This window comes from Meriones unguiculatus, chromosome 9, assembly GCF_030254825.1.
Source record: "Meriones unguiculatus strain TT.TT164.6M chromosome 9, Bangor_MerUng_6.1, whole genome shotgun sequence".
Lineage (NCBI taxonomy): Eukaryota > Metazoa > Chordata > Mammalia > Rodentia > Muridae > Meriones > Meriones unguiculatus.
This window is the reverse complement of record NC_083357.1, coordinates 55,387,103-55,411,960: the sequence shown is the minus strand read 5'-3', so window position 1 is coordinate 55,411,960 and position 24,858 is coordinate 55,387,103. Positions and strand designations below refer to the sequence as shown.

Genomic DNA, 24,858 nt, shown 5'->3' with positions numbered 1-24,858 from the left:
ATTACAAATAAAGCTGCTACAAACATGGTTGAGCAAATGTCCTTATTGTGTACTTGAGCCTCTTTTGGATATATACCTAGGAGTGGTATGGTTGGATCTTGAGGTAGTGCTATTCCTAGTTGTCTGAGAAAGTGTCAGATTGATTTCCAGAGTGGTTGTAAAAGTTTACATTCCCACCAGCAGTGGAGGAGGGTTCCCCTTTCTCCACAGCCCCTCCAGCACATGTTGTCACTTGAGTTTTTCATTGTGACAATTCTGATAGGTGTAAGGTGAAATCTCAGGGTTGATTTGCATTTCCCTAATGGCTAATGATGTTGAACATTTCTTTAAGTGTTTTTCTGCCCTTCGATATTCCTCTACAGAGAGTTCTCTGTTTAGCTCTGTTCCCCATTTTTTAATTGGATTACTTGGTTTGCTGCTTTTCAGCTTATTTAGTCCTTTATATATACTAGATATTAGCCCTCTGTCAGATAAAGAGTTGGTGAAGATTCTTTCCCAATCTGTAGGCAGTCATTTTGCTTTGATGATGGTGTCCTTTCCTTTACAGAAGCTTTTTAGTTTCATGAGGACCCGTTTATTGATTGTTGCGATTAGAGCCTGTGTTTGTTGGTGTTCTGTTCAGGAAGTTGTCTGATGTACTAATGAGTTCTAGGGTCTTCCCCACTTTTTCTTCTAATCGATTTAATGTGTCTGGTTTTATGTTGAGGTCTTTGATCCACTTGGACTTTAGTTTTGTGCAGGGTGATAAGTATGGATTTATTTTAATTTTTCTACATGTCAACATCCAGTTAGACCAAAACCATTTGTTGAAGATGCTATCTTTTTTTCCATTGTATGGTTTTGGCATCTTTGTCAAAGATCAGGTGTCTTTAGGTTTGTGGGTTTATTTCTGGGTCTTCTGTTTGGTTCCATTTATCCACCATTCTGTTTCTATGCCAGTACCATGCAATATAGGATAAACCTACTAAAATCTGTCCATCTAAAGACACTAATCAAGAGAGAGGACCCTGACTAAAATGCTGAATCCCCATCCCGAAAGACAAAGAGGAAGAACATCAGAAGAAGAAGAATGGGAAAAGGAACTGCCTATGACATAATCTGATTGGCCTGCTCTTTGATCACCTGTCCCTGAGTGGAGAGTAGCCTTACCAGCCCACAGAAGATGACGATGTAGCCACTCCTGATGAGATCTGATAGAGTAAGATCAGCAGGAAGGAGAGGATGATCAGTGGACATGGGTAGGGGCATGTGTGAAGAAGAAGGAGGGAGGGTGGGATTGGGACCAGGGAGGGAGCGGCTTATAGGGGAATACAAAGTGAATAAAGTGTAATTAATAAAAAAATCTTGTAAATGATTTGGTGACTTTTTTGTCTTCAAGAGACTATATTTCTGAAAAAAGAAGCTTCTTTGATGAAAGGTAATATGTACATATATGATATATATACATATATATATATGTATATATATATATGTCTGCTGATCTGACAATGCTCTTCATAAGAACCATAGACTAACAAAAACCCCAATACTGTGTCTCTGAAAACTAAACAAGCTATTGCTGCTGCTCATAGTTACTTCTCAGCTGGAAGGGAAATCCCTCTTGCTGAAAACAGCACACTTTGGACACCTGACTCAAAAGACTAAATGGATCCAACCTGATCATCTCCTCCCTGCAGTCTACCATTCATGGTACAAAAGCCTGTTCTGTAAGCTGCCAAGAGAGGGCAGCAAATAACACTTTCATCCAGGGGTGACACCTATGAATCACAATAATAAACAGCATAACAAGATATCCCTACCTTGAAATAGTGGTATTAAAAGCTTCGTGGATACCAAAGCAGTTTAGTGGGCCTTAAGACCTGCTCAATGAGAAGGAAATTTTGCCTGGTACTAGAAACTTAATCAACTACCCAGGGTTAGGGAGGTCAAAGATTGTAGAGGAGAATATGTTACTTCCACTTTATGAGAGTGAAACAGTTTTTAATATACTATTCTATAGAAAGGGGCACCAGAAGAGAGAAAGTGAAAACAACAGCTGATGTGCTGATTTTATAAGAGATGGTGTTTTTAAGAGTCTTTGATTAAGAGAAACCCATGCCAACTTGCCATTGAATAAAATTTTGTGGATTTACTTTTGTTCATTCTTGTGAGTAGGAAACACACAATGTAGATAAACACTGTGTGTGTGTGTGTGTGTGTGTGTGTGTGTGTGTGTGTGCTTTCTTTCTTTCCATTATTTGGCATGACACACATATGAAAGACTATAGATGTGCTGCTTCCCCCCATGGCCCTGACAACAGATTCTGTTATTCAGGGGACATGATGTGAATGTTTTCATTAAGAATCAAATATTTTTCATATAAATTTGTAAAAATCCTTTCACTAGAAATGTAGGCAGAAAAACTGATGCAAAGTTTTGCATTCTTATTAAATTTTCAATCTTTTGTTTTCTTCTAGGAAAAAAGACTGCATTGATAAAACTAAAAAGGACATGGAAAGTCATCCATGTATTACTAGGTTTCATAATAAATTGCATGTGCTGTGTTGTCCATTAAAAAAAAAAAAGATCTGAAATTTAGCCCATGTTATTACTGATGGTTTCCAGTTCGTTATAATGAGATCAACAGGTCCTCAAGGCAGACTAGCATTCTCCCATGCCCATACAGGAAGGCAAGACAGGGCACAATTAAACTTGCCCCATAACTTTCAATACATTTCCTGTTGGGGTGGTTGCACCACACAGAGCAGTAACCTTGCCTGTTCCTCTTAAGCACGCCATATAGATTAAGATCTGGGTTGAGACAAAACATAGAATATTTCACTGCAGACAAGAGCTAACAACATGCTGATGCTGAGCCTGCTGGGAGCAACCCTCAGCTTCTTTTGTTTTGGTAAGGATGTTTCCTAGCACAGGATCAGGCTCTTATCCCTGAAGCTCACTGGGGGAAGAGGCCATTGTTTTCTGCTGAGGCCCAGAAGGGAGGGATTATCAGGATTCTGGCTCATAAACTACTTCTTCCTTTAGAGGCTGATGTCTCTGTGCTCTTTCCATCAGCAACCAGCATGGCCCAGAAGGTAACTCAGGCTCAGACTTCAGTTTCTGTGATGGAGGAGAAGACTGTGACGTTGGACTGTGTGTATGAAACCAGGGAAAGCGCTTACTCCTTATTCTGGTACAAGCAAACAACAAGTGGGGAAATGGTCTTCCTTATTCGTCAGGACTCTTACCAAAAGGAAAACGCAACAGAAGGTCACTATTCTCTGAACTTCCAGAAGTCAGAAAGCTCCATCGGACTCATCATCACAGCCACACAGATTGAGGACTCAGCAGTGTATTTCTGTGCCATGAGAGAGGGCACAGTAGCAGGGACTTTTACAAGGGCCCCACAAAAACCTCAACCAGAGATAGAGGTTCTGAGGAAAGACTTCACAGGCAGGAAGAGGCAGGGCTGTGGCCACACACGTACAAGATAGGCTTTGGCAATAGACCTCAGTTCAGTTCGTGTGAATGTCTGTCTATCTTTATAACTTACCTGAAGTGTGCATGTTCAGGGCCTGTGTGGGTCCTGCAGAGGTCCTGCACCAGGTCCTCTGCATAGAATGAGAGACAGAAAAGAAGTGGATCCAAATGAAAGGGGAAGTGAAGAGAAGCTGACTGACAGGCAGATGCAGTAGTACGTGTGTGTAGATACCATTATATATGTGTATACACATACATATCATATCATATCATAACATATCATATCAATCATATCATATCATCTACTATGACTTCCAGTTAAGTGTTTTTGTGGGATTCCTGAGTGTGTGAGCAAGTAAGTCTCTGATTCTTGTGCCTTCTCTTGGGCTTTTGTGCTTCTGTTGGTTTGAGGTGATAGGTTTTATTTTTATTTTAATGTTCTGTTCGTATCTCTGAGAAGTCTATTCTTTTCTGATGAGAGACAGTAAAGGAGTAGATCCAGATGTAAGGGGAAGTAAAAATTAACTAGACCCCAAGTCTATACAACTTAATGAACTTTTATACACTTAGAATTGGCTAATGCCAACTTTACTTTTCCAGGTATTGATAAAAGTGACCATACACATATTTTGGGTTTCGCTGAAGTGAATAATTCAGTTAGAGTAGATTGTTCATTCAACATTTTTTTCATTGTACATGTAGGTGTTGCCACCAAGATTTTACAGCCGTTAGCTGCAGTCATTTTACATTGTGACTGCATCCAATATTCTTTTCTAATCTCACAGCTCACTGCTACCACACTGCACTCTGATCTGTCTAAAGAGATTCTGTCTTTTGTGTTCCTTCTGGTGGTACAAAATTGCCTCACTGAATGGTACCTGTTAAGGCTTACAGTAATTATCTTTGATTCATTGATAGGTTTATTTGTAAAATTTAATTCTTACATTACCTGGCTAGAACTAGAATTGTAGGAGCGTTGGGAGGTGATGCTTATTATTCCTGGTGTGCAAGACCAGCATAATCTCTTGCTGCAATCACCTACAATATGACAGGTGTCACTCCTAGGATTAGGTTACATTTCATAAGAAAGTCAAGGAGTAACAAAGTCCTCAATCACTTTGACACATGCTGAATTTGACTTTGAATTAGCACAACAAACTGGAAATTGTAAGTTTCAGGCCTGTTATAATAGTTTTATTTACTCAATTTACTTTTGTAATTATTTTCTGGCTCAATAATTTTTAATTGGGTCTTCTTATGGCATCACATTTATAATGTTTCCCATGAAGAGAGAAAAGAAAGAAAGAATATTCCTAGCAACATCATCAAAATTTCTACTCATGATGTACTTTGATGATACTTAGAGCTTTAACAATAAAATATTATATAGTTTTCTGAACAGTGATATTTCTGGTAGGTTCCTTTAAAATATGTTAAGATACTGCATTTTTTGCCCTCTAAATTTTTTTGTCTATAATATTTTAAATTCTAACACTTCAGGTTTCTAAAGTTTAGAAAACCTAACTTTTTCTTGATATATGACTGTTCTAGCTTCTTTTCCTTTTGCTGTAACAAACTATGAACCAGAAGGAAGTCTGGGATGAAAGGGTTTATTTTAGCTTACAATCTTGGGCAGGAACTCCAGGCAGGAGGGAGTGCTGCTTTCTGGCCTGCTCAACTTGCTCTCTCATACAAGACAGGACCAGATATCTGCTCAGGAGCAGAAATGTCCAGAGTGATCTGGGAACTTCCAGATCAATCACCAATCATGAGACTGATCATCTACAAAGATGCCCAGAGGCTAAGCTGAAGGAAGAAAATACTTTTTTTTTGGGTTCCCTCATACAAGCTGACTGTAGTTTGTGTGAAGCTGACAAAACATTAACCCATAGAATTTTCCCTGGTTCATAGACCATCCTCTACTGAAGAAACAAAGCTAAGAGTATATGGGAAGAACAGCCTGAAACGCAAAAATTTATGCGCCTTATTTTAAAAAGAGAGGCCACAAAATGTTGTTGGTAGGGAAGTTGGATGTATTTGTCAGAACTGGAGGGAACAGATGAGTATAATAATCGTTCACTGCACAACATTCTCTAAGAACTAATAAAAAGAGAAAAATGGATGAATTTTATAAGAGGTATGGGTGTATGTACACTTTTATGTACACTCACCACATTAAATACCATAGGATACATGTGCTTCAGTAACACAGGTGTCAACTAGAGACCTGTCTGCTTAGGGTGAGGTTTCAAGTTTCTTCACAATGACTTGTTAAGCCACCTGTGGTGCAGGTTGAAGGGAAATCAGCAGAGGGCGCTGATTCCTTAGATGTGGGTTACATCTCCTTCAGGTGGCTTAACATGACAGACTCACTGTGCAGACAAAGGTCCTTGTCCATGAGTGAGGGGTTGGATGAGGTCCTGCTGAAAACTTGCCCTGTGAGGTTGATGCACTCAAGGACCAACTGTCATTTCTTCTATGAACATGCTTCCTGTCACCTGCTCAGTTCTTGTGCTCCTCTTCATGCTCAGTAAGTTATTTTTTACCCTAAGCGTTAATGATGTCTTTGTCTTACAACTATGGCAGTCTTTAACCTTCCTCCTCACATAGAATAGTAATTCCTCATTGTTTGTTTGTTTTTTAGGAAGTAGCAATGGAGACTCAGTGACCCAAACAGAAGGCTTGGTCACTGTCACAGAGGGGATGCCTGTGATGCTGAACTGCACCTATCAGACTACTTACACAAATACTTTCCTCTTCTGGTATGTGCAATATCTCAAAGAAGCCCCTCAGCTACTCCTGAGGTGCTCCACAGACAACAAGAGGACAGAGCACCGAGGGTTCCACGCCACTCTCCACAAGAGCAGCAGCTCCTTCCACCTGCAGGCGTCCTCAGTGCAGCTGTCAGACTCTGCCCTGTACTACTGTGCTGTGAGTGACACAGTGAGGGAGAGTGCAGGGGAAGCTGCACACAAACCATAGGTGCAGGAGGCCCAGGGGAGCAGCCCTGTGAGGGAGGCTGCGTGCTTTCTCCACGTGCTCTCACCAGCTTCCTGAAAAACAGCACCAAGTCTCAGGTCAAATATCTAGAAACCTAGGAATCTGTGGAAATTCTCACTGACAGGATGGAAGTCAGTGGTAGAGACAACCTAGGCTGTGATCCCTTGAAATAATGTTTTCTCCCTAACTGGAAGTCTTAATAGCAAACTTCTCCAGTAAAACCCTGACATAGGCTTTATCTTTACCAAGATGTCTTACAAAACCTAGGGACTTAAATTCTCCAGCAATCTTCTGTTATTACCCCACAAATTTACGATTTAAATAAGAAAGCTAGACTCTAGTCATTAAAATTGGGCTTCAGTCTCATTCTATAAATTATTTAGATTACAACTTACCTTGGTCCATGTTACAGAATGTTCCCCAACCTCTACTCTTAGTTACTTGTCTATTGCTTTGAAGAGATACCATGGATGATCAAGACAACTCATGAAAGAAAGCATTTCATTGGAGGCTTGACCACAGTTTCAGAGGGTTATTATCATGGTAGGGAGTGCAGCAGCAGGCAGGCAGGCTGGCATGACCCTGGAGTAGTAGCTAAGAGCTTACATCTGAGTACAAGCAAGAGGAAAAGAGAGAGTGAAGCTGGGCCTAGCTTTGGCTTTGAGGTTCCAAAGTCCAGCACCAGTGACACACCTCCTCTCACAAGGCCACACATCCTGATCCTTCCTAAATACAACATAAACCGAGAGCCAAACATTCCCATATAGTAGCCTATGGAGGTCATTCTCATTCAAACCACCATGCTCCCTGTCAGCCTTCACTTAGTGAAGCTATACAGCTGTTGTAGGTCTGAAGATCATGCCCAGAATGGCATTTCCATTTCTTTCAAAGGTTCTTCCACCTTTTCTTACACACGTTGTATGTAACAGCCAGGTCATGAAAGTCTCTGTCCAAAAATCCCTTCCCCTTAAAGTCTATTCTTGTTTGCCATTGTGCTGTGCTTCAATCCCAATGATGTGGTGGACACACTCACCTGGGATTAGAGTTGGGTTCTCTCATAATTTTTCTGAAACATGAGAAAGGAGGCCAATGTTTTTGATTCATCTCAATTCTGTAAACAAAATGCTGGTTTAAAGTAAAAAGCTCTACGACTTACACTTATCTCTCTGTAATAAATAAAGAGCTGAAATAATAATAAGAGAAAACCCACAATGTCTTTCAAAGAAGACTCATGTTTGTATATACAAAGGTCAGAAAAAAATTACACATTCTATTATTGGTTAAGGAGAATGATGAGACGTCAAATTGCTTTTCTAAACCCCCAAAACTACTTATAATGGCATAGCATAGAATAGAATCCCTTTTATGAGAGCTTGTGAAATCTAATAAAAGCCTGAATGTAGGCTTAGATTTTACTTAAACACCTTTACCTCCCATCCAACCCCCAAATTTAGTTAGGAGATTAATAGGAAAAAGGGTTGTAAACCTCTTTTATCTACTTCCTACTGGTTAGGATCCATGGGTCTTTAAGGGATTACCAAACTCAGTCCACTCCAAAGGCCAAAACCATGCAGCACCATGAAGTCAGTGAAAGCCAGAAGACTTAGGTGGTTGGCCCCAACAAGTTCTCTGGGACAGTTCTCTTTGCAAAGAATGAAGATCAGCTCAGTGATGTGGATCCAAAAAGGGATGCCTCTCTGTGGTCTTTCATTTATCTTTTCTACTCAGAGTCCACCCATGGATGTTCTCAGCTGGCCAACATCATTCGCCTTGCATGAGAGAGATGACAGCAAAACACCACATGCCCTTTCGCAAGACCACCTCCAGCAAAACATCAAGTGTGCAGTTTGCAAGAAAACATCACATGATAAAACTGAGTCTTCAGGGAAACCAGAAACTTGCACTTCACATGAGTTCCAGGAGTGGGAACCCTTCTTCCAAGTTCTTAGGTGGTTCAAGAAACTGCTCCAAATAATTGCCATTACCCATTGTTACCCCCACAGAATTTGAAGATAAGATCATAGTTCTAAGAATACCACATACCTTCGACAAGGACTTGTGAGGACTTAACTAAAACTGACCTGACAACTCCTCCCTAATGACAGGTTCTCACAGTATCCAAAGGTATCATCAAGATCCCAAGGGAGAAAAGCAATAGATAATCCTACCAAGCTATAGAAAGACTATGAATCAAAACAATGACCAAAATGGCAAGAAAACCCACAGAAATGCAATGGTAGCACTTTCATCTTGGGGGAACTAATATATGCTTCATTGGACATAAGGCCTGTTCAACAGGAAGGAATTCAGGCACAATACTGTAAGCCTAGTTAACTCCCATGGCTGGAGATGTCATAGACACTAGAGGAGAAACAGTTATGGCCATTTTTCTAAATCAACATAGCTTCTAACTGCATTTTAAATATGTATAATTACTCAAAAAGAAGTGTATTTCTCACCTCTCATCAAAAGAAGCTTCCTTTTGAAACAAGTAGAGGATAGTACAGTAATGGGCAAATGGGCAAAATTCAAAGAGTACCTGGCCTCAAGTTATCTAGTGTAGTTAATACATCCAGAATGCCATTCCTATATACAAGGCTCAGGGATTAGCACAGAAGAGGAGTGGGAAGTAGTAGTAAGAACTGGAGGGAGAATACTTCTTCATTGCTGATGTGAATACAAATGGGTACAACCAATAAAAAAATCAGTATGAACAAAATGCTGTAAACAAAATGCTGGTTTAAAGTAAAAAGCTCTACGACTTACACTTATCTCTCTGTAATAAATAAAGAGCTGAAATAATAATAAGAGAAAACCCACAATGTCTTTCAAAGAAGACATTGGTAAACATATAGCTAACACAAGATCTAGATGTTCCACTCTTGAGGATTTAACCAGCAGATTCTACATCTTTCTACAGAGATACTTGCTCTTCCATGTTCATTGCTGTGCACTTTGATCTGTGTGAAGAGGGTTCTGTCCTTTGTGTTCTGCATTTGGCCTAAAACCTACCTTAGTGCATGGTACCTGTTAAGATTCCAGGTGACTTTATTTTAATTTTCACACACACACACACACACACACACACACACACACACACACACACACGAAAGGGAAAAACTTACACTTCTGGGTAGTAGTTAACCCTTAAGTACCTTGCTAGAATGAGAACTGTGGTAGTGGATTTGCTAGGTGATGATCCTAACTCCTGCTCCCTGGTGTCTACACACAGCATAGTCTCCTCCTGTGTTCAGAATCTAGACTATGGCAGGTGTAACTCCTAAATTGTGTTTTATTTTATGAAAAAGACCAACAGATTGCACAGGCAATCCAGTTTCTCCTTAGTTCACCACACCCTGAATTTGACTTGGAGTTCATCAAATGAGGATTGTCCATGACATGCATGTTTTTCCAAAATGCAATTTTACAATAATTGTTTGTATCTATACTTCCCAGTAACATCAATTATAACATTTTCCCACATGTTTTGGTGGCATTGTGTAGAACTCATGCAACTGTGCAGTGTTCTGAATGTTCCTCGCACTTGTTTTGAAATGTGTAAAGATTTTGTAATTTTATCGCTAAATTATTTTCAGCCATTTCAGCTCATAACTTTATATTCTTTAAAAAAAGGCATGAGTTTTACAGTTAGAAAGCATACACCTTCCTCTGTGCATGGTCAGAAAGCCTTGGGATTCCTCATGCAAAGGCAGCAAGGACAGTGGGAAGTCCATTACAATTGTAAATGTTTTATTTCTCAGATGGGACTCTAGAGGACAGTCCATTCTAAAGAGTTAATGGCTTCTCCATAGAGCAGTCTGTAAATGGACTTATGTAATAGGACACATGAAAATAATTAGAATAAAATTTAATTTTTTCTTAAGTGAATGGAACCTATATGCTTCTTGGTTCATTTACTCATAACCTTACCTGGTAATAGGATAGTATAATTCATTGCATGTTTTCAACACATTTTGTTAATATTTGCAATAAACCCCAAATGATCTGGACCTGAAAAGACAGCTCGGCGAATAAGCACACTTGATGTATCAATGCTAATCTTGTTGTCCATGTTAGGATTTTTGTCTTTCTTAAGCTTGCACAGGCCTTGTGCAGACTGTCACAAAACTGCTCCTTCATAAGTTCAGCTGCCCTGATGTGTCCAGAAGACATTGTTTCCTGTAGTCATCCACCATCTCTGGCTCCAACACTGACTTTTCTTCTGCAATGATCCCTGAATCTCGAGAGGAGAGCATGTGGTAGACATGTGCCATGAGGGCTGACCATTCCACAGTCTCTTCTCTGCACATTGGCTGACAGTGGGCGCAGGGCTAATCATTGACCAGTGTAGTGAGTTTCTAACGAGCACGGAGAGCTCCATCAATCTATATGTACATGATGCAAAGACATTAGGAGTTGGATTCATACTATAACCATTCAGAAAACTACTATAGTCAGTTCTCCCATAGGGCATATGATATTACCAAAATTATCAACACACATTAATTGTACAAATTAGTGGGTTTGTTGTGAATTTTTAATGTATGCTTATGTGACAATTTCCTCATATTCATCTTGTCTTCACTCTCTGTTGTCCTCTCCTTTCCCTTTGTCCCTCTTCCCCTTCTCTTACTCATTTGTCTAACTTCTGCTTTCAGATCATATTTATTTTCTTTTTCTTTACTCCTCTTTTGCTTTTGTTTTTGATTGTTCATTTGTTTATACAGATGAGAACAAATACATATTGTGTATGTCTACAGGTCTGCTTATTTTGCTTAACACCTTGTCCTTAAATACTATCCACTTTCCTACAGATGGCAGGAGCTTATTTTTTCCTAGTGGCTGACCATTACTCTGTAGTTTCAGGGACAATATTCTGTCCATTCATTGGTTGACAGGTGGTCCCTAGGCTGTGTCTACATCTTGCAAGTCATGAATGGTGCTGTAACACACAGGCATATGCAAGTGTCTCTCATGAAATGACCTCTTTCTCCTGGATAAATGCCCATAAGTGGTATTAGTTAGATTACTGGTCTTTCTTCCTTCCTTGCTTTCTTTCTTCCTTTCTGCTTTCTGTCTTTTCTTCCTCCTTGCCTTCCTCCTTCCCTCCCTCCCTCCGTTCTTTCTTTCTTTCTTTCTTTCTTTCTTTCTTTCTTTCTTCCTTCCTTCCTTCCTTCCTTTCTTTCTTTCTTTCTTTCTTTCTTTCTTTCTTTCTTTCTTTCTTTCTTTCTTTCTTTCTTCCTTTCAGAAAAACCACATTATTCTAGATGTCTATATCAAGACACATTTCTAGCAACAGTGTATGATGGTAGAATGGTAATGAGGGGATTTCTGATTCTCATGGCTCTATTTTCAGCAATACCAAATTTGAGAATAATGGAGAAGTGCTTCCTCTGTCAGAAATAGCTTTAGGTAGTGTTAGTGAAGGGTGGAGCCAGCTGAAAGAACTGAGGTGCCTGTGAAGTTGGAGTCAGTGTTCTGTGGGGGATAAAAGGCCACCTGAGTTCTCCCCAATCTTCGGTCTAGGAGAAATGGGCAAGGTCCTGAAAGCATTGTTTTTAGTCCTAGGCCTTCACCTAGCTGGTAAGTCATGGAAGAGAAACCACATATCCCAGGATATGTGATTGATTCAGAGGCAGGAGGGAACTGCGGCACCAGACAAAGTCATCCTTCTTGAAACCATCAGCAGATCTTAGGAACCTAACACCATTTGCTGTGTTTCCCTACACAGGGGTGAGTGGCCAGCAGAAGGAAAGACATGACCAGCAGTAGGTGAGACAAAGTCCCCAATCTCTGACAGTCTGGGAAGGAGGGACCACAGTTCTGAACTGCACTTACGAGAACAGCGCATTTGACTACTTCTCATGGTACCGGCAGTTCCCTGCTGAAGGCCCTGCTCTCCTGATAGCCATAAGTTCAGTGTCCAATAAAAAGGAAGAAGGACAATTCACAGTCTTCTTCAGTAAAAGCGACAAACAGTTCTCCTTGCACATCACAGTCTCTCAGCCTGGAGACTCGGCCACCTACTTCTGTGCAGCAAGGGCACAGTGCTTCACAGACACCTGCAGCCCAGACCCAAACCTGCAGCTAAGGCTCCAGCAAAGCCTGCAATGGGGCTAAGCCTGGAGGGTGTGCAGGACCAGGTGACAGGGGGCACTGTGAGTGTAAGGGTTAGACTCCCTCAGCCCAGAGACAGACCAAGATTAAGTCTCAGCATGCTTTTCTACATTCTCTGTTTGCTCTTCAAGAACAGCTGGAGTTTTAGATCCATTTTCTTAAGTAGTCTAGAAGATTTTTTTTCCTCCTTTGTTGTAGAAATAGTTTCCTGTGTGTCTGGTTTGTAGCAACTATGAATTATGAAGGCCCTGTTCCCTACACTCTTGTCTGAACGCTGTTCATGTATAGTTTTTACAGCCCAGTGTCAGGAGACCTTGACTTTGGCCTCTGGGATAGAAATCACATAGTCTTTTCTTCTACATTAATCTCCTTGATAACTAGGGCATTGGGAATTTCTATGACCAATGAACTCTTCTACTTCCTCTTCTTTTGCCTCTTATGTCTTCATCTGCCTTCAAGAAATTCAGGTATGTAACCCAGGAGGCCCTCACAAGGATGCAGGTGTGTTTAAAATAGATGAATGACATCAGTGGGGAGGAAAGAATGCGAATTAATCATATAATAAAATTACACAACATTAATTGAAGAAATTATTTTACATGTGTATTTCATAAATGAACAAAATATAAAAATGAACATAAAGGCTTAGTCAATAGAAGCTGCTGCAGTATTTGTAGACATCAGCAAAACACAGAATTAAAGATTCTTTCACTGCCTAATAGTTGGCAAGGATTGCTCACTTAATGCTAAATAAAATCCAAAAAGCTTTCCAATCGAGAAAAATTTAAATTCGTTTTTATGACACATTGTTAATGGCTTTGGAAGCCCTAACTTCTATGGGATCCTTACCAGGAGGAATTTTTGATGCTAGATTAGGTAAGCTAGCCTGAACAACAGAGTAAAACTCTGTCTCAGAAAACCAAAACCAACAAAAACATCATGGAAGACATTATACATAAACATCTAAAGCCTACAAGTTCTAGTTCTTTTTCTCATCTACAGTGAATAGTTTTTCAGTATGAAAACAGAACAGTCACATAGGAAAATAAAGTCAGTTGGCTCTTAGCAGTAGGAGATAGATCTCACAATACCAATAAGTGAACTCCTCCTGGTTTTCAAGGTCTTCTATCCCTGTCAAGTTTTAAACTTGAATCTAAACAAACAAACAAACAAACAAACAAAAACACCAGAATATCTATCTGATTGAAATAGGCTTCATTGAATACAACAACCTAGCTTGGAAGTCAGCAGAAGAGTGAAGGCATATTTAAGGATGTGCAACAGAAAACTTGGAAACTCTGTGTACCTCAAGACACACCCTGAGCATCCTAGGGAATAAAAGGCTGGAAATAACTTCAAGAGTACTGAGGGAAGGTGAGGGCAAGTTGACTTAGAATAACCCAGTCATCACCACGTGGGTGTCTTCATACAGTTATCAAGCAAATTCTACTTTTAGAGATTGAGGTTTGATATAAATTTCTTCATCAAATGCATTTTCAGCATACAGTCAAGGAGAGTCTTCATTCCTTCAGGGTCTGAAGACAAAAACGTTTATATTGGGCATTGCTCACATATACACAGATGTGTGAGTGAAAGATCATTTAGAAAGGGGGTTTGTTTTCATGAAAACTATAACAACTATAACAACTATGGAATAGCATCAAACATGGGCATGCTTCAGTGCCAGTGAATGACATTGCCAAAAATCTGGTCACAGACGCTCCTCACTCTCATTCTTCTCCTTCCCAGACTTCTGAGAAGAGTGCCATAGAGTTGTGTCATCACAATAATCCTTTGTTTGGGTCAATGGCTCTCCAGAACCCAAACAGAGACTTCAGACTCACAAGTCTGTTTTGATTTCATTTTTCTGAGCTGATGCTTTGTGCATGTTGAAGTCCCAGTGGTCTGGTGTGAGGATTCATGGTTTGTCTTTGAAAAGAGGCCAGGACTGATGTGATCATATTTCATTGTCAATCAAACCAGAGTCAGAACAGTTGGAAGTTGAGTGACTACAAGCAATACATTAAGAATTCTTGTTGTCTTCTCATTCCTTCATCCTGTCCACCAATTTCATGTTCTTTCTCTTCATCTCACTTTCAAAAAACAAAAACAAAATACCCCATACAACAAAAACTATACACCCACAAAACAAAACCAAAAGTTCAATTAAATTAAAAATTCCAGAACCAAACAAAACTCATCTAGCAGGAGTTAGAGAAGAGGAAAATTCTGATTAAAAATATTGTATTAAAAAGTATTAATTTAACAGGTAGCAATTGCTACCTCTTTAGAAAGGGAAAATCTCTTTTCTTCAATATAGAGACACCAAATTTACCAACCACGACACAACCAAGGTAATGCCATCCTGTCCTGACTCCATTTTGTTTCTTCTTAGACACTTCTCAGTCAAGTCTGCCTTAGCAACACATTTGGTATTTCCTTCACCCTGACCTTGGTCCAGACATATTGACCAAAGTAAGTAATATTTGTACAAACTAAACATGAATTAAAATAGTTTAAGAAGGCAAAAGTTAAAGTTAAATGTCATATTGTGCCTGAAATACCTACTATGTACTGTCAAAACAAATGTTAAAAAGTTCCTATGACAATGAAAATCTAAAGACTAAATACTGGCTTGTCTTGAGAAGGCCACTCAGGCCTTATCACAGATTGATTTATTGACTTTGATATTTTTAATTTATTGCTTTATTTTGGTTAAAATAGAATTACATCATTTTTTACATATAACATTATATCCCTGAAACCCCTTCTGTGTCCTTTATCTCCAGCCTCTCCCAAGCTCTCCAATAATAACTGCCAATCCATGGCCTCTTTTTCTATGATTATTGTTGTTTTACACAGATGCACACACACACAAACATACACACAATTATGTAAATACAACCTACTGAGTCTGTTTTGAGTTGGTTCCGTGTACATGACTTCAGTTCTGACCATTTGCTATTGTATCCCTAGGGATGACCATTTATGGCTCAAAGCATTACTGAGGTGTCTGTAGTTCCTTGTATAGCTACAGAAGGCCCCATGTCATTTCTGTAGTAAAAAAAAATTTCCTTAAAACACACAAAAACATTATAGGTATATGTTATTGTTTTAGTCAGGTGTGTAGATACGCGACTGAATCATAGCAGGTGACTATGATTTCCCTCATGATCTAACAAGAGTGTGTTTCTGCTAGCTGCAGATAGTTTCTGTGATTGTCTCAACTTTGGAATTCTGGGAACTTTTCAGAGGATCTTTAAATGCTAGAGACCCAAGTAGCAGAGTTGCTGTTCTTGGGTGGTTGTTGGTTGGATGCTGTTTGTCAAGTAGTTGTATACAAAGAATCAATTAGAAGTTAGGTATCCTGATGGAGTAGATCAAATTTACCCAAGGAAACCTGACACCACAGATAAGCAAGAAGTAGCCTAATGATAACATTGCCCACTTTCACCTTTATTGGTTTTTCTCTATAAGAAATGAAGAACATGGGATGGTGAAGAGTAAAGAAGAAAAAAAGAAACCCAAAATGTAGAAACATCCAGCTATAACTTTTCATGGCTAGTGGTATCATCATTGTTCAGTACTTGTTGTGCAGACATACTTTTGTGGTGTCAAGGCTATTGCTCCCCCATCATTTCTAACAGAACTTCTTGCAGCACACTTCCTGGTCTTCTTGTTCTTATACTTTCTTGTGCCTTGTTTTCTTCAATGTTTTTTGAGCCTTCATTGTAGGAATCTTGTTGTAGATGTACTTGTCTGGGGGGGGGGCTCCCATAATCAGTTGTTCTCTTTTTTTTTTAATCAGTTGTGATTTTCTGTGATGGTCTTCACCTGCGGACAAGAAGAGCTTTCTTGAGAGGCATGAGAGGTAGTCTTCCACGTCTCAGTCCAAAGTATATGGCATCCTCAGTTGAGACTTGCTCTTGATCTCTGAGAGGCAACCTAGCACAACAGCAATAGTCAGCATTCTTCCAAGAGCCTCTTGGATCCCTTGATCAACATAGTGAAAAAAGGTTTCCCATGCCTGGTACTTGGTTTCCTGTTTGATGATCCTTATTTTGAGGGGGATATTGCCAGACCAAGTGGAATAACTTCATTAAAAATATATATGACATATAAAGGTAAACATGAAGCAATAAATATCATTAAGGGTATTTCAAACATCCTCAGTGGTATTTATCTTCTCTCTTTCTTCTTCTGTATTGACCTCTTTGCCATCTTCCAAATGAAGCCCACCATTATCCTCATTTTCCTCAACAACAGATCTCTAATTGTAGTTCTTTAAATACTTAGTTTCATTCTTTTTAAATGTTTAATGTTATTTATTTATTTATTTTTATGTGTGTGAGCTGGGTGGAAGCACACAGGTCTGTGTGAGTATACAGAACCTTGTATACATACATGGGTAGACATATCTGTATGTACGAAAAAGCCAAAAGTTGGTGTCCATGCACTCAAAGGTAAAGTTTCAGGTTTTTCAGAAAACATAACTTATTAAATGTGTCCTGAGACATTAACTTCAGTATTTATCATTAGCAACTGGATCTTTTAATCGTTGAACTATCTGTCCACCAACCTTAAGGTTTATCTTCACTGGGAAGCATTGTTTATCAATTACATCACAGGAAAGTCAAAGCAGTATTTAGAATTTGACCAACTGTCCACTTCAGCACTTAAACCCAGTGTATTCCAAAGCCATGTCTCAGAGGCTGTGTCTATACAGCTTGCAGAGCTCTGCAAGATCTGGAGATCTAGAGCAGGGGCACAGCCCTGCCACCCTGTGCTGCCCATGCTGCTGTGGCTCCCATGGTCTCCTTATAGCCACAGAGAGAATTCCAGGGCATGGGCTCTCAGCACTAAGCAGTGAAATGGGCAGAAGAATGTGACTCTGATCCCAGCAACTAGTCCCTGAAGTACATGTTGATCTGCTTTTTTTTTTCCTCATAAAACTGGAGCTCTTTCAGAGACCTTTTTGCATTTTCTCTTCTGAGTGCCTTTAGGGTAATTTCCTCCATTGGGATAATGAGAGCAGATCAAGGATTAAGAGCTATATTCTAAATAGTGATATAGCTGTACACAAATATTCAACCACAAACCCATGTAGTAACATGACTCCAATGCTTGCAGGTTATATGTATCTTGGACATGTAATATGCTTAAATCACAGAGAATCCTGCCATGCTTATCATGAGACTGGTTTCTAAATTAAAATACACAGACTTTAACAAGTGAGATAGAATATGACAGTAAAATGTTACAGAAACTTCTAGGACATGTAACAAGCAAGAGTTCTCTGTGTGGAGAGAACAGAACACATCCTGTGAGTACAACCTGATGGTAAACTTTTAAAAGCAAGTCAGTTTTTTAGCAGTGGATTTTAAAATTATTGTAACTCCTCACCCAACTGTGTATGAATGTGTCTGTGTGTGCATGTGAACCAGTGGTCATTACTGGTTATCTCTCTATATTTGCCACATTTGTTTATTTATTTATTTTTGTAGGAACTCTTACTTAAACTGAAGCTCATCAATGACTGACTAGTGAGACCCCAAGATTCTCCTGTCTATGCTTCCCTGACCTCAGACTGCAGGGGCAGCCGCTGAATCTAGATTCTTTTGGGGATCCTGGAAATCCACACATAGGGATTTATGATGTACAGCAGTCAACTTACATAATGAACATCTTCTTAACCTCTGAAGACTATTATTTTATTCCTGTTACAATTTGCCAGGGCATAAGCAAATGGGGATCTTCTGGAGTGTGATGGGATGCTCTTTACAACATGTTGTAAAACTAGCTTTGTAATTGCAGAATTTAGGTAGACCCTTGCACTGAGCAAAGGAGGAAGACTCAGATACCATTGTTTCACAGGGAAATTGATGGATCTGAGACAATTTTATTTTTTTATTAAGCTTAAATAGATAATCAGACAATAGATGGAGGGAAATAATGGTCTGCAAGTGAATTACATATCAAACATAGATGATGATAAATTTTACTTTCGTTCCCAAAATCATCTCCCTGAATAACACTCAGGGATGCAAAGCAACTTCCCCCTCAGCCGGAATGGATTTTCACAAACTCCATTTTCAGACAAGGAAGCAAGTAGAGGCCTGTGGTGAGCTACCCTTTTCTCTCTGTATGTGCATATGATCACACCAAACCACATTTCCTGCTTGAGGCAATGTCAGAAACACAGGAGGTAAACATGCTCAGTGCCTGGCCCTCAGACACTGAACACTGAGCTGAAGCAGAGCTGACACACTCATACAGAGGGACCTGGGACACATGCCTCCCTGCAACCTGCTCTGTGTATTGGTGGCCTTGGCCTTCTCTGGTATGGACATTTCACATATAGCTGAGGATATTATGGCCTTTTACATGGACATGAGGGGGAAGAGGGATTGGAGAAAAGTAAGCAGAAATGTCTTCAGTTAAGTTTGCCTTTGGGTCTTACGAGGCCCTCTTCCAACACTGCTTTGTGTACATTACCATAGGATAAGCTTTTTATTCTTTCCTCTGGTTGTTCTGCAGGATGCAATGTGGCCCAGAAAGTCACTCAGGTCCAGTCAACTGCAAGCAGTCAGTATGGAGAAGAAGTCACCCTGGACTGTTCATATGAGGCAAGTTATTACTATTACCAACTCTTTTGGTATAAGCAGCTTGTTACTGGAGAGATGATTTTCCTTATTAGCCAAGTTTCTTCTTCTACTGAGAATGAGAGGAATGGCCGCTATTCTGTCACATGGCAGAAATCAGCCAACTCCATCAGCCTTGTCATTTCAGCCTCACAGCTAGAAGATTCAGGGACATATTTCTGTGCGCTCCGAGAATTGACCCACAGTGTTTGAAGTGACAGCAGAAGTTGAACAAAAACTGGGGCTCCTTAAGAGTTGCCCATCGCAGGAGCTCAGCTGAGAAGCACACCTGCACATGCTGAACAGGAAGTCTCACTGTGGATGCTTCCTCTGTGGTCTGCATCAGTAGTGTGTTTCTAAGTAAAACCTCATCCCAGGCAATTCAGAGACAGTTATGATGAGTAGTTTTCTTTTAATACTTTGTCTTGAAAGTATTTATTTAAAAATAGATGATAGAGAAAATGTGTAGTATATTCTACAGTTGAGAATATGGCACCACAACAATTTAAAGTGTTAGTTTCTCTCCATATTGGCAACAGCACACACATCAAAAGAGTTGTTTGGAAGAGCAAAGAACATAATTTTCTTGTGAAGTTACATTCAGAGAAGCAGAGACATCATGAGTAAAGTGGTCAGAGACAGATCATAAGGACTTCATCAATGAAATACTGGAGGTTCCTGGGTTATCCCCACAGATCTTTGTCTTTGTATCTGGTACTGAGCATGAGGTACTGAGGTCAGCTAGAGCAGCAATTGGGAAGGACAGTTGCATGAGGGCAGCACATGGGTGAACAGAGGCTTGTGAAAATACAGGGAGACCCAGGAGATAATTGATGTCTAGAAGGATGACCCACCACACCTCAATCTCTCTAGTTTTGGGGAAATTCAGAAGCCATCGCATTTGTCAACACGATAGAAGCACACAGACTTGACCCAAGACAAATAGAAGCTATAGAAGTGAGGAGTAGAGGGTTAATGGTAAATGGAGCTGGCACCTCATTGACATCAAATATGCTTGGAGCCTGAATCTGTAGAGCTATAAACTAAATTATACAATATATAATATAAAAATCACCTATGCTTTAAGTCTTCTAATGGTACTTTTTCCATGTTCACCCCAAAACAGAATGACACAGGGAAAGTAATTCTGAGAAATGTGTTTCTGAATGTGTATTTAAAGATTTTTTATAACATGAGTGTAAACTGTTTTGCCAGCATGTACAAGTGTGTACTGTGTCTGGTTTTCATGGAAGCTAGAAGGGGCATTACATTCCCTGACATTGGAGTTATTGAAGGGAATGAGTTACTATGGAATGCCAGGAACTGAATCTGATTCTTCTGCAAATATAGCAAGTGATTCTAAGTACTGTGTCTAAGTTCCAGCCCCCATTTCAAAGAAATCTCTTTAACTCACCAAATAGAAGTCACAGAATAACTGTCTGGGTTAACAAACAATGCCAACTATTTGTGTTTCCAGGAAGCATCTTTCATAAAGAAGAACATCTAAAACTGGTAGTCAAAGGTGAGAGATCAACATGCCAAATAAATGAAAGCTGTAAACATGACACAGCAAGTCTCATATCTAAAAGAGGAGATTTCTGACCAAAGCCAGACAGGAAGATGAAGAGAACAATTACATAAAAATAGAGAGTAGACCCTGAAAATGTTAGTGCATGGCAAAATGGCGCTCCCAGTTCAACAAACTAAACACTAAATGACATGAAATATCACATGGGCCCCTAATCACTAGGATCTGAGACTGCATTGCCTAACTGTGATTTTAACAAACCCTCCTACATAAAAAAACCCAGCAAAAGAATCTTCAAAGTTACTAAGGACTTCTGCAAGTTCACCTCTCTGATTTTGGAAGGAGAATTCCAGGCAGTCAAGGCAAGGCTTGGGAAGAACTTAGAGAACTCACTCAATGCAAAAAAAAAAAAAAAAAAAAAAAAAAAAAAAAAAAAAAAAAAAAAAAAAAACAAAAAAACAAAATCTGTTAACAAATGTAAAATTTAAAGTCTCTACTCTGAGGAAAAAAAAAAAGCCTGGTACTTCATTAAAAGCCAGAAAAGTCAGCAAGGGAAACAAATTTTAAGGAAAGGTAAATACATATCACTAACATCCTATGAACTCCTTTGCAATTGTCCTTGTTAAAAGTTCCTCAGTTGGATTCAATGGCATCTGCCTGCTGTCTATGCATGTGAGACAGAGGATTGCCAGTTTGAATTCACTCAATATAACAGCTACATTCTGCCTAAAACAAAACATCAAAAAATTTTCTACACTGGGAAGTTCACTGGCACACTAGAAAATATTTTTGCAATGAAGAAAAAGCCCAAATGAACCCCATATAGAAGAAAAGAAAGGTTTTACTGAGAAAAAGATGGTTGACTTACTTTTAGTTACTGTTAACATATATGAAAGACTACATATTTCACAATCCAACTCAGACATGATAACCTTGTATGAAGGCTCTTACTTTTCTCATTTTTGGTTTTCAGGATTGAGATACAGCTTTTCCTAACTCAATAGCATCTCTCTTTAACATCAGCCAGAATGTTGCATAAGAGCGGTACATAATGTGTAGGATTTTTTCTTCTCCTTTGTGTTTTGTTTCTTTGTTTTTGATGAGGAGCAGTAGCTTGGAGCAGGGTGGCCAATGACTCAGTAATGATGAGATTACTGGTTGCATCTGACCTAAGGGAATGAGAAAAGGATGACAAGCCTACACATGGCCCAAGGAGCAACTGATTAAAAAAAATCATTAATTCAGCTGTTAACAGTGCTGAGTTTCTCAGCAAATCTCTCTTCAGTCCCATGCTGTGATGTATAAGGATCCAGAGGGAAAGATTTTCCCAGAAGCACACAGGGCACATTCCCCCTTCAGAGCCTGTGTCCCTGTCCTTTGCCCTGTCTGCCCACAGTGCTGTCCCATCACGTCCCAGCCAGGTGATGCCCTGCACTTCCTGGGAGTCTTTACTCAAAGGCAACCACTGGGGAAGACGTGGTCTTAATCTTTCCATTTTCCTTCCTTGAAGATCAGGCTCTAACACACATATTTCCAGGTGAGGAAAAGGAAAGTAGTTCATTACAAAATTATTATATCTTAAATGCTTTTATTGGTTTAAAAAACAGAATCCAAATGAACTTCTGAAAGAGTTAGAGGAGGGACGTGGTGGATGGGAAAGCATAAGCAGACCCCGAGGTGGAGGCTTCTAGGTCCTAGAAGACATGTGTAGAGAAGTGGCTGGAAGGTAAGGATGTGGGGTTCTAAACAGATGGACACAGGAAAGAGGACCAAGAGGGCTACAGAAGACTCAGCTCAGAACCAGTTTACTGAACTCTCAGCCTTCGGGCATCTCCCATTCCCAAGGGATAAAGCTTTACTTTCTCCTCCTCTGAGGTGCATCTGTCTGTACCTGACATCCAGACCTGTGTCTGTGCATGAATGTGCTCTGCAAACCCTAGAAGACCATCAGCATTACTGCTGCACCCCTTCCCTGTGTCCTTCTTCCTGGCTCCCTGACTCCCCCTTTGAGCCCCTTCTGGTTTTGTGTCACCTGTATTTTATTACTCTTTGTGATTTCTGCTTCTTTCCCTTTTTATTTTCATTTTCATGCCCTTCCTTAAGATCTTTTTTTCCCCCTCACTAGTTGTATTTTTATATTTCCATGGAGAATGACATTCCTCTTCTTAGCTATGTATGTATAAGCATTAAAATCTGGGACCTCATGTGAGAGGAAACATGAAATATTTGCATTTTTGAGACTGAAAAATATAAAAAGGAAAAGAAAATATAATCAAAACCAAAGTTTTTGACTGAATCTCTAGCTAATCTCTACTTCAGTCTCTTCTTGAAATACTTTGCTATTGAGCTGAGCTCTTTGCTGCCCTCTAGTGCTCATGAGTTAAATGTCTAGAAGGCCTGGTGGTAGCAGCAGCCATCCTTACTGATCTGAAATCAGAACTTTGTGATAATCATGGCAAGGAGCATTCAGGAAGATCACTGTGGTGTTTGATCTACAGCTGTCAGATGTGACAGTGGTTTATGCAGGAGTGTCAAATACGATACAGGGGTGTTCTGGGCTGGAGAACAGAAGATTGCCTAAGATAAGTGGCTCAGCATTGTTGCCAAGATGGAACATTTTTCTTTTTTTTTTTTTTTTTTTCCTGCAAGTGAAATTTGGGTCTATATTCTGCCCTTTTCGAACTGTGGAAACTTCCTGAGATGTGGAAACAAGTCACTGATGGGAAGAAGCTGCTGTAGGGAACATGGCACAGTGAGCTCTGGCTGTCCTCCCTCTGCCTTCCACCCTCCCATCATAACCCACAGTGTTCCCATTGGCAGTAAGACATGTGACAGACCACGGATGCCTGTGAGAAGCCATGAGAGCCGTCATTAGGACGCACTGTCAGTAGACCTCAGAAGACTCCATGAGCTTTGTTGTGTGGGAGACACTGCAACCTCAGAGTGTGCAGCTGGTCTTTATGGAGTACAGGAGAAGCAGACCCACTGTGTGAGGGAAGGAGCCGGGTGAATTCCATGTGTTTTCTTGTTTAGTACTAAGTGGACATGCCAAAGCTATTGAATCTTCCCTCCTGAAGATTAGGACTTCGCTTGAAGTTCCAGATCTACCACTTATTAGCTGTGGGGAATTTGGCAGACTGCTGCATAACTTTTGTGCTTCATTTATCTCATTCCTGCCGTCGATTACTGGAAATATCTACTATAAAGTTCACTAGGAGGTACAGAGAAAATGATGGCTACCAGTGCTTCATAAACCATACCTAAAGTGTACAACATTATTTGCAGAAAGGGAAATTACGTGTGTGTGTGTGTGTGTGTGTGTGTGTGTGTGTGGAAATGAATACCTTACCCAGTGCACAACAACCCTCTCACATCAGGTTTCTGTGCTGCTATTTAGAGCCTGCCATCCTGTGCTTGCCTGCACCCCTTTAAATGATCTGTTCAGTAGAATCCTCACAGCAGAAGAGATTGAAGTTACTAAAAAATATTTATTTTTTTATTTTTTATTTTTTTTTCAATGCATTTTATTCAGGAACCTTGAGCAATCATCTGACCTTGCGGAAAGCCAGCCCACAGCTTAAATAGCCTCTGGGTAGCCAACCCTCGTGGGCAATGCAGATAGGTCCACATACACGGAAGCAAGCCAGATCCTCAGCCTTAGCCAAATATGGAGTTGTTTGTGACAGAGAGCACTCACCATTGGGAAGGTAGAAGGCGGAAACCAGCTCCATCTTTAAGGAGCGGCATTACGCAGCTCTCTACAGTTCCCCCTTTTTGTTTTAGATGCATCAGGCAAGAGTTGAGGTCTGATCTCTGGTATTAGAAATAAATTGGGACTTTGTACTGATGTTCATTTAGGTGTCATCCACCCAAAGAGCATCAGACCCGTCCGATATCTTTTTCTCAGAGGCGGGACCTGGGGCATCAACCCGCATGCAATCAGACATGCTCTTCTCTGGGTCAAAAGCAGCTGACCCTGAGTGCAGTGCTTAGCCTCGCATCCTGAGCGTAACATTTTAGCTCCCATGCTTGGGGAGACTGTCCTGCTTCAATGGCTGGACAGTCTTTAAAGGCCTGAATGGTCATGGCTGCATTACGCTGTTGTGAGACTC

At 40.1% G+C, this 24,858-nt stretch overlaps 1 pseudogene and 3 gene segments (V, D, J or C); all 4 read left to right on the top strand.

Moving 5' to 3' along the window:
• The first annotated feature begins 2,842 nt into the window (after positions 1–2,842).
• Positions 2,843–3,474, top strand: LOC132656313 (T cell receptor alpha variable 19-like). The segment is given in 2 exon segments: positions 2,843–2,891; positions 3,056–3,474. Coding segments are annotated over 2 exon segments (468 nt in total).
• A 2,464-nt stretch (positions 3,475–5,938) lies between these two features.
• Positions 5,939–6,442, top strand: LOC132656608 (T-cell receptor alpha chain V region CTL-F3-like). The segment is given in 2 exon segments: positions 5,939–5,990; positions 6,105–6,442. Coding segments are annotated over 2 exon segments (390 nt in total).
• A 5,549-nt stretch (positions 6,443–11,991) lies between these two features.
• Positions 11,992–12,580, top strand: LOC132656607 (T cell receptor alpha variable 23/delta variable 6-like; annotated as a pseudogene).
• A 6,253-nt stretch (positions 12,581–18,833) lies between these two features.
• On the top strand, positions 18,834–19,591 carry LOC132656606 (T cell receptor delta variable 1-like). The segment is given in 2 exon segments: positions 18,834–18,917; positions 19,115–19,591. Coding segments are annotated over 2 exon segments (366 nt in total).
• The last annotated feature ends 5,267 nt before the right edge of the window (positions 19,592–24,858 follow it).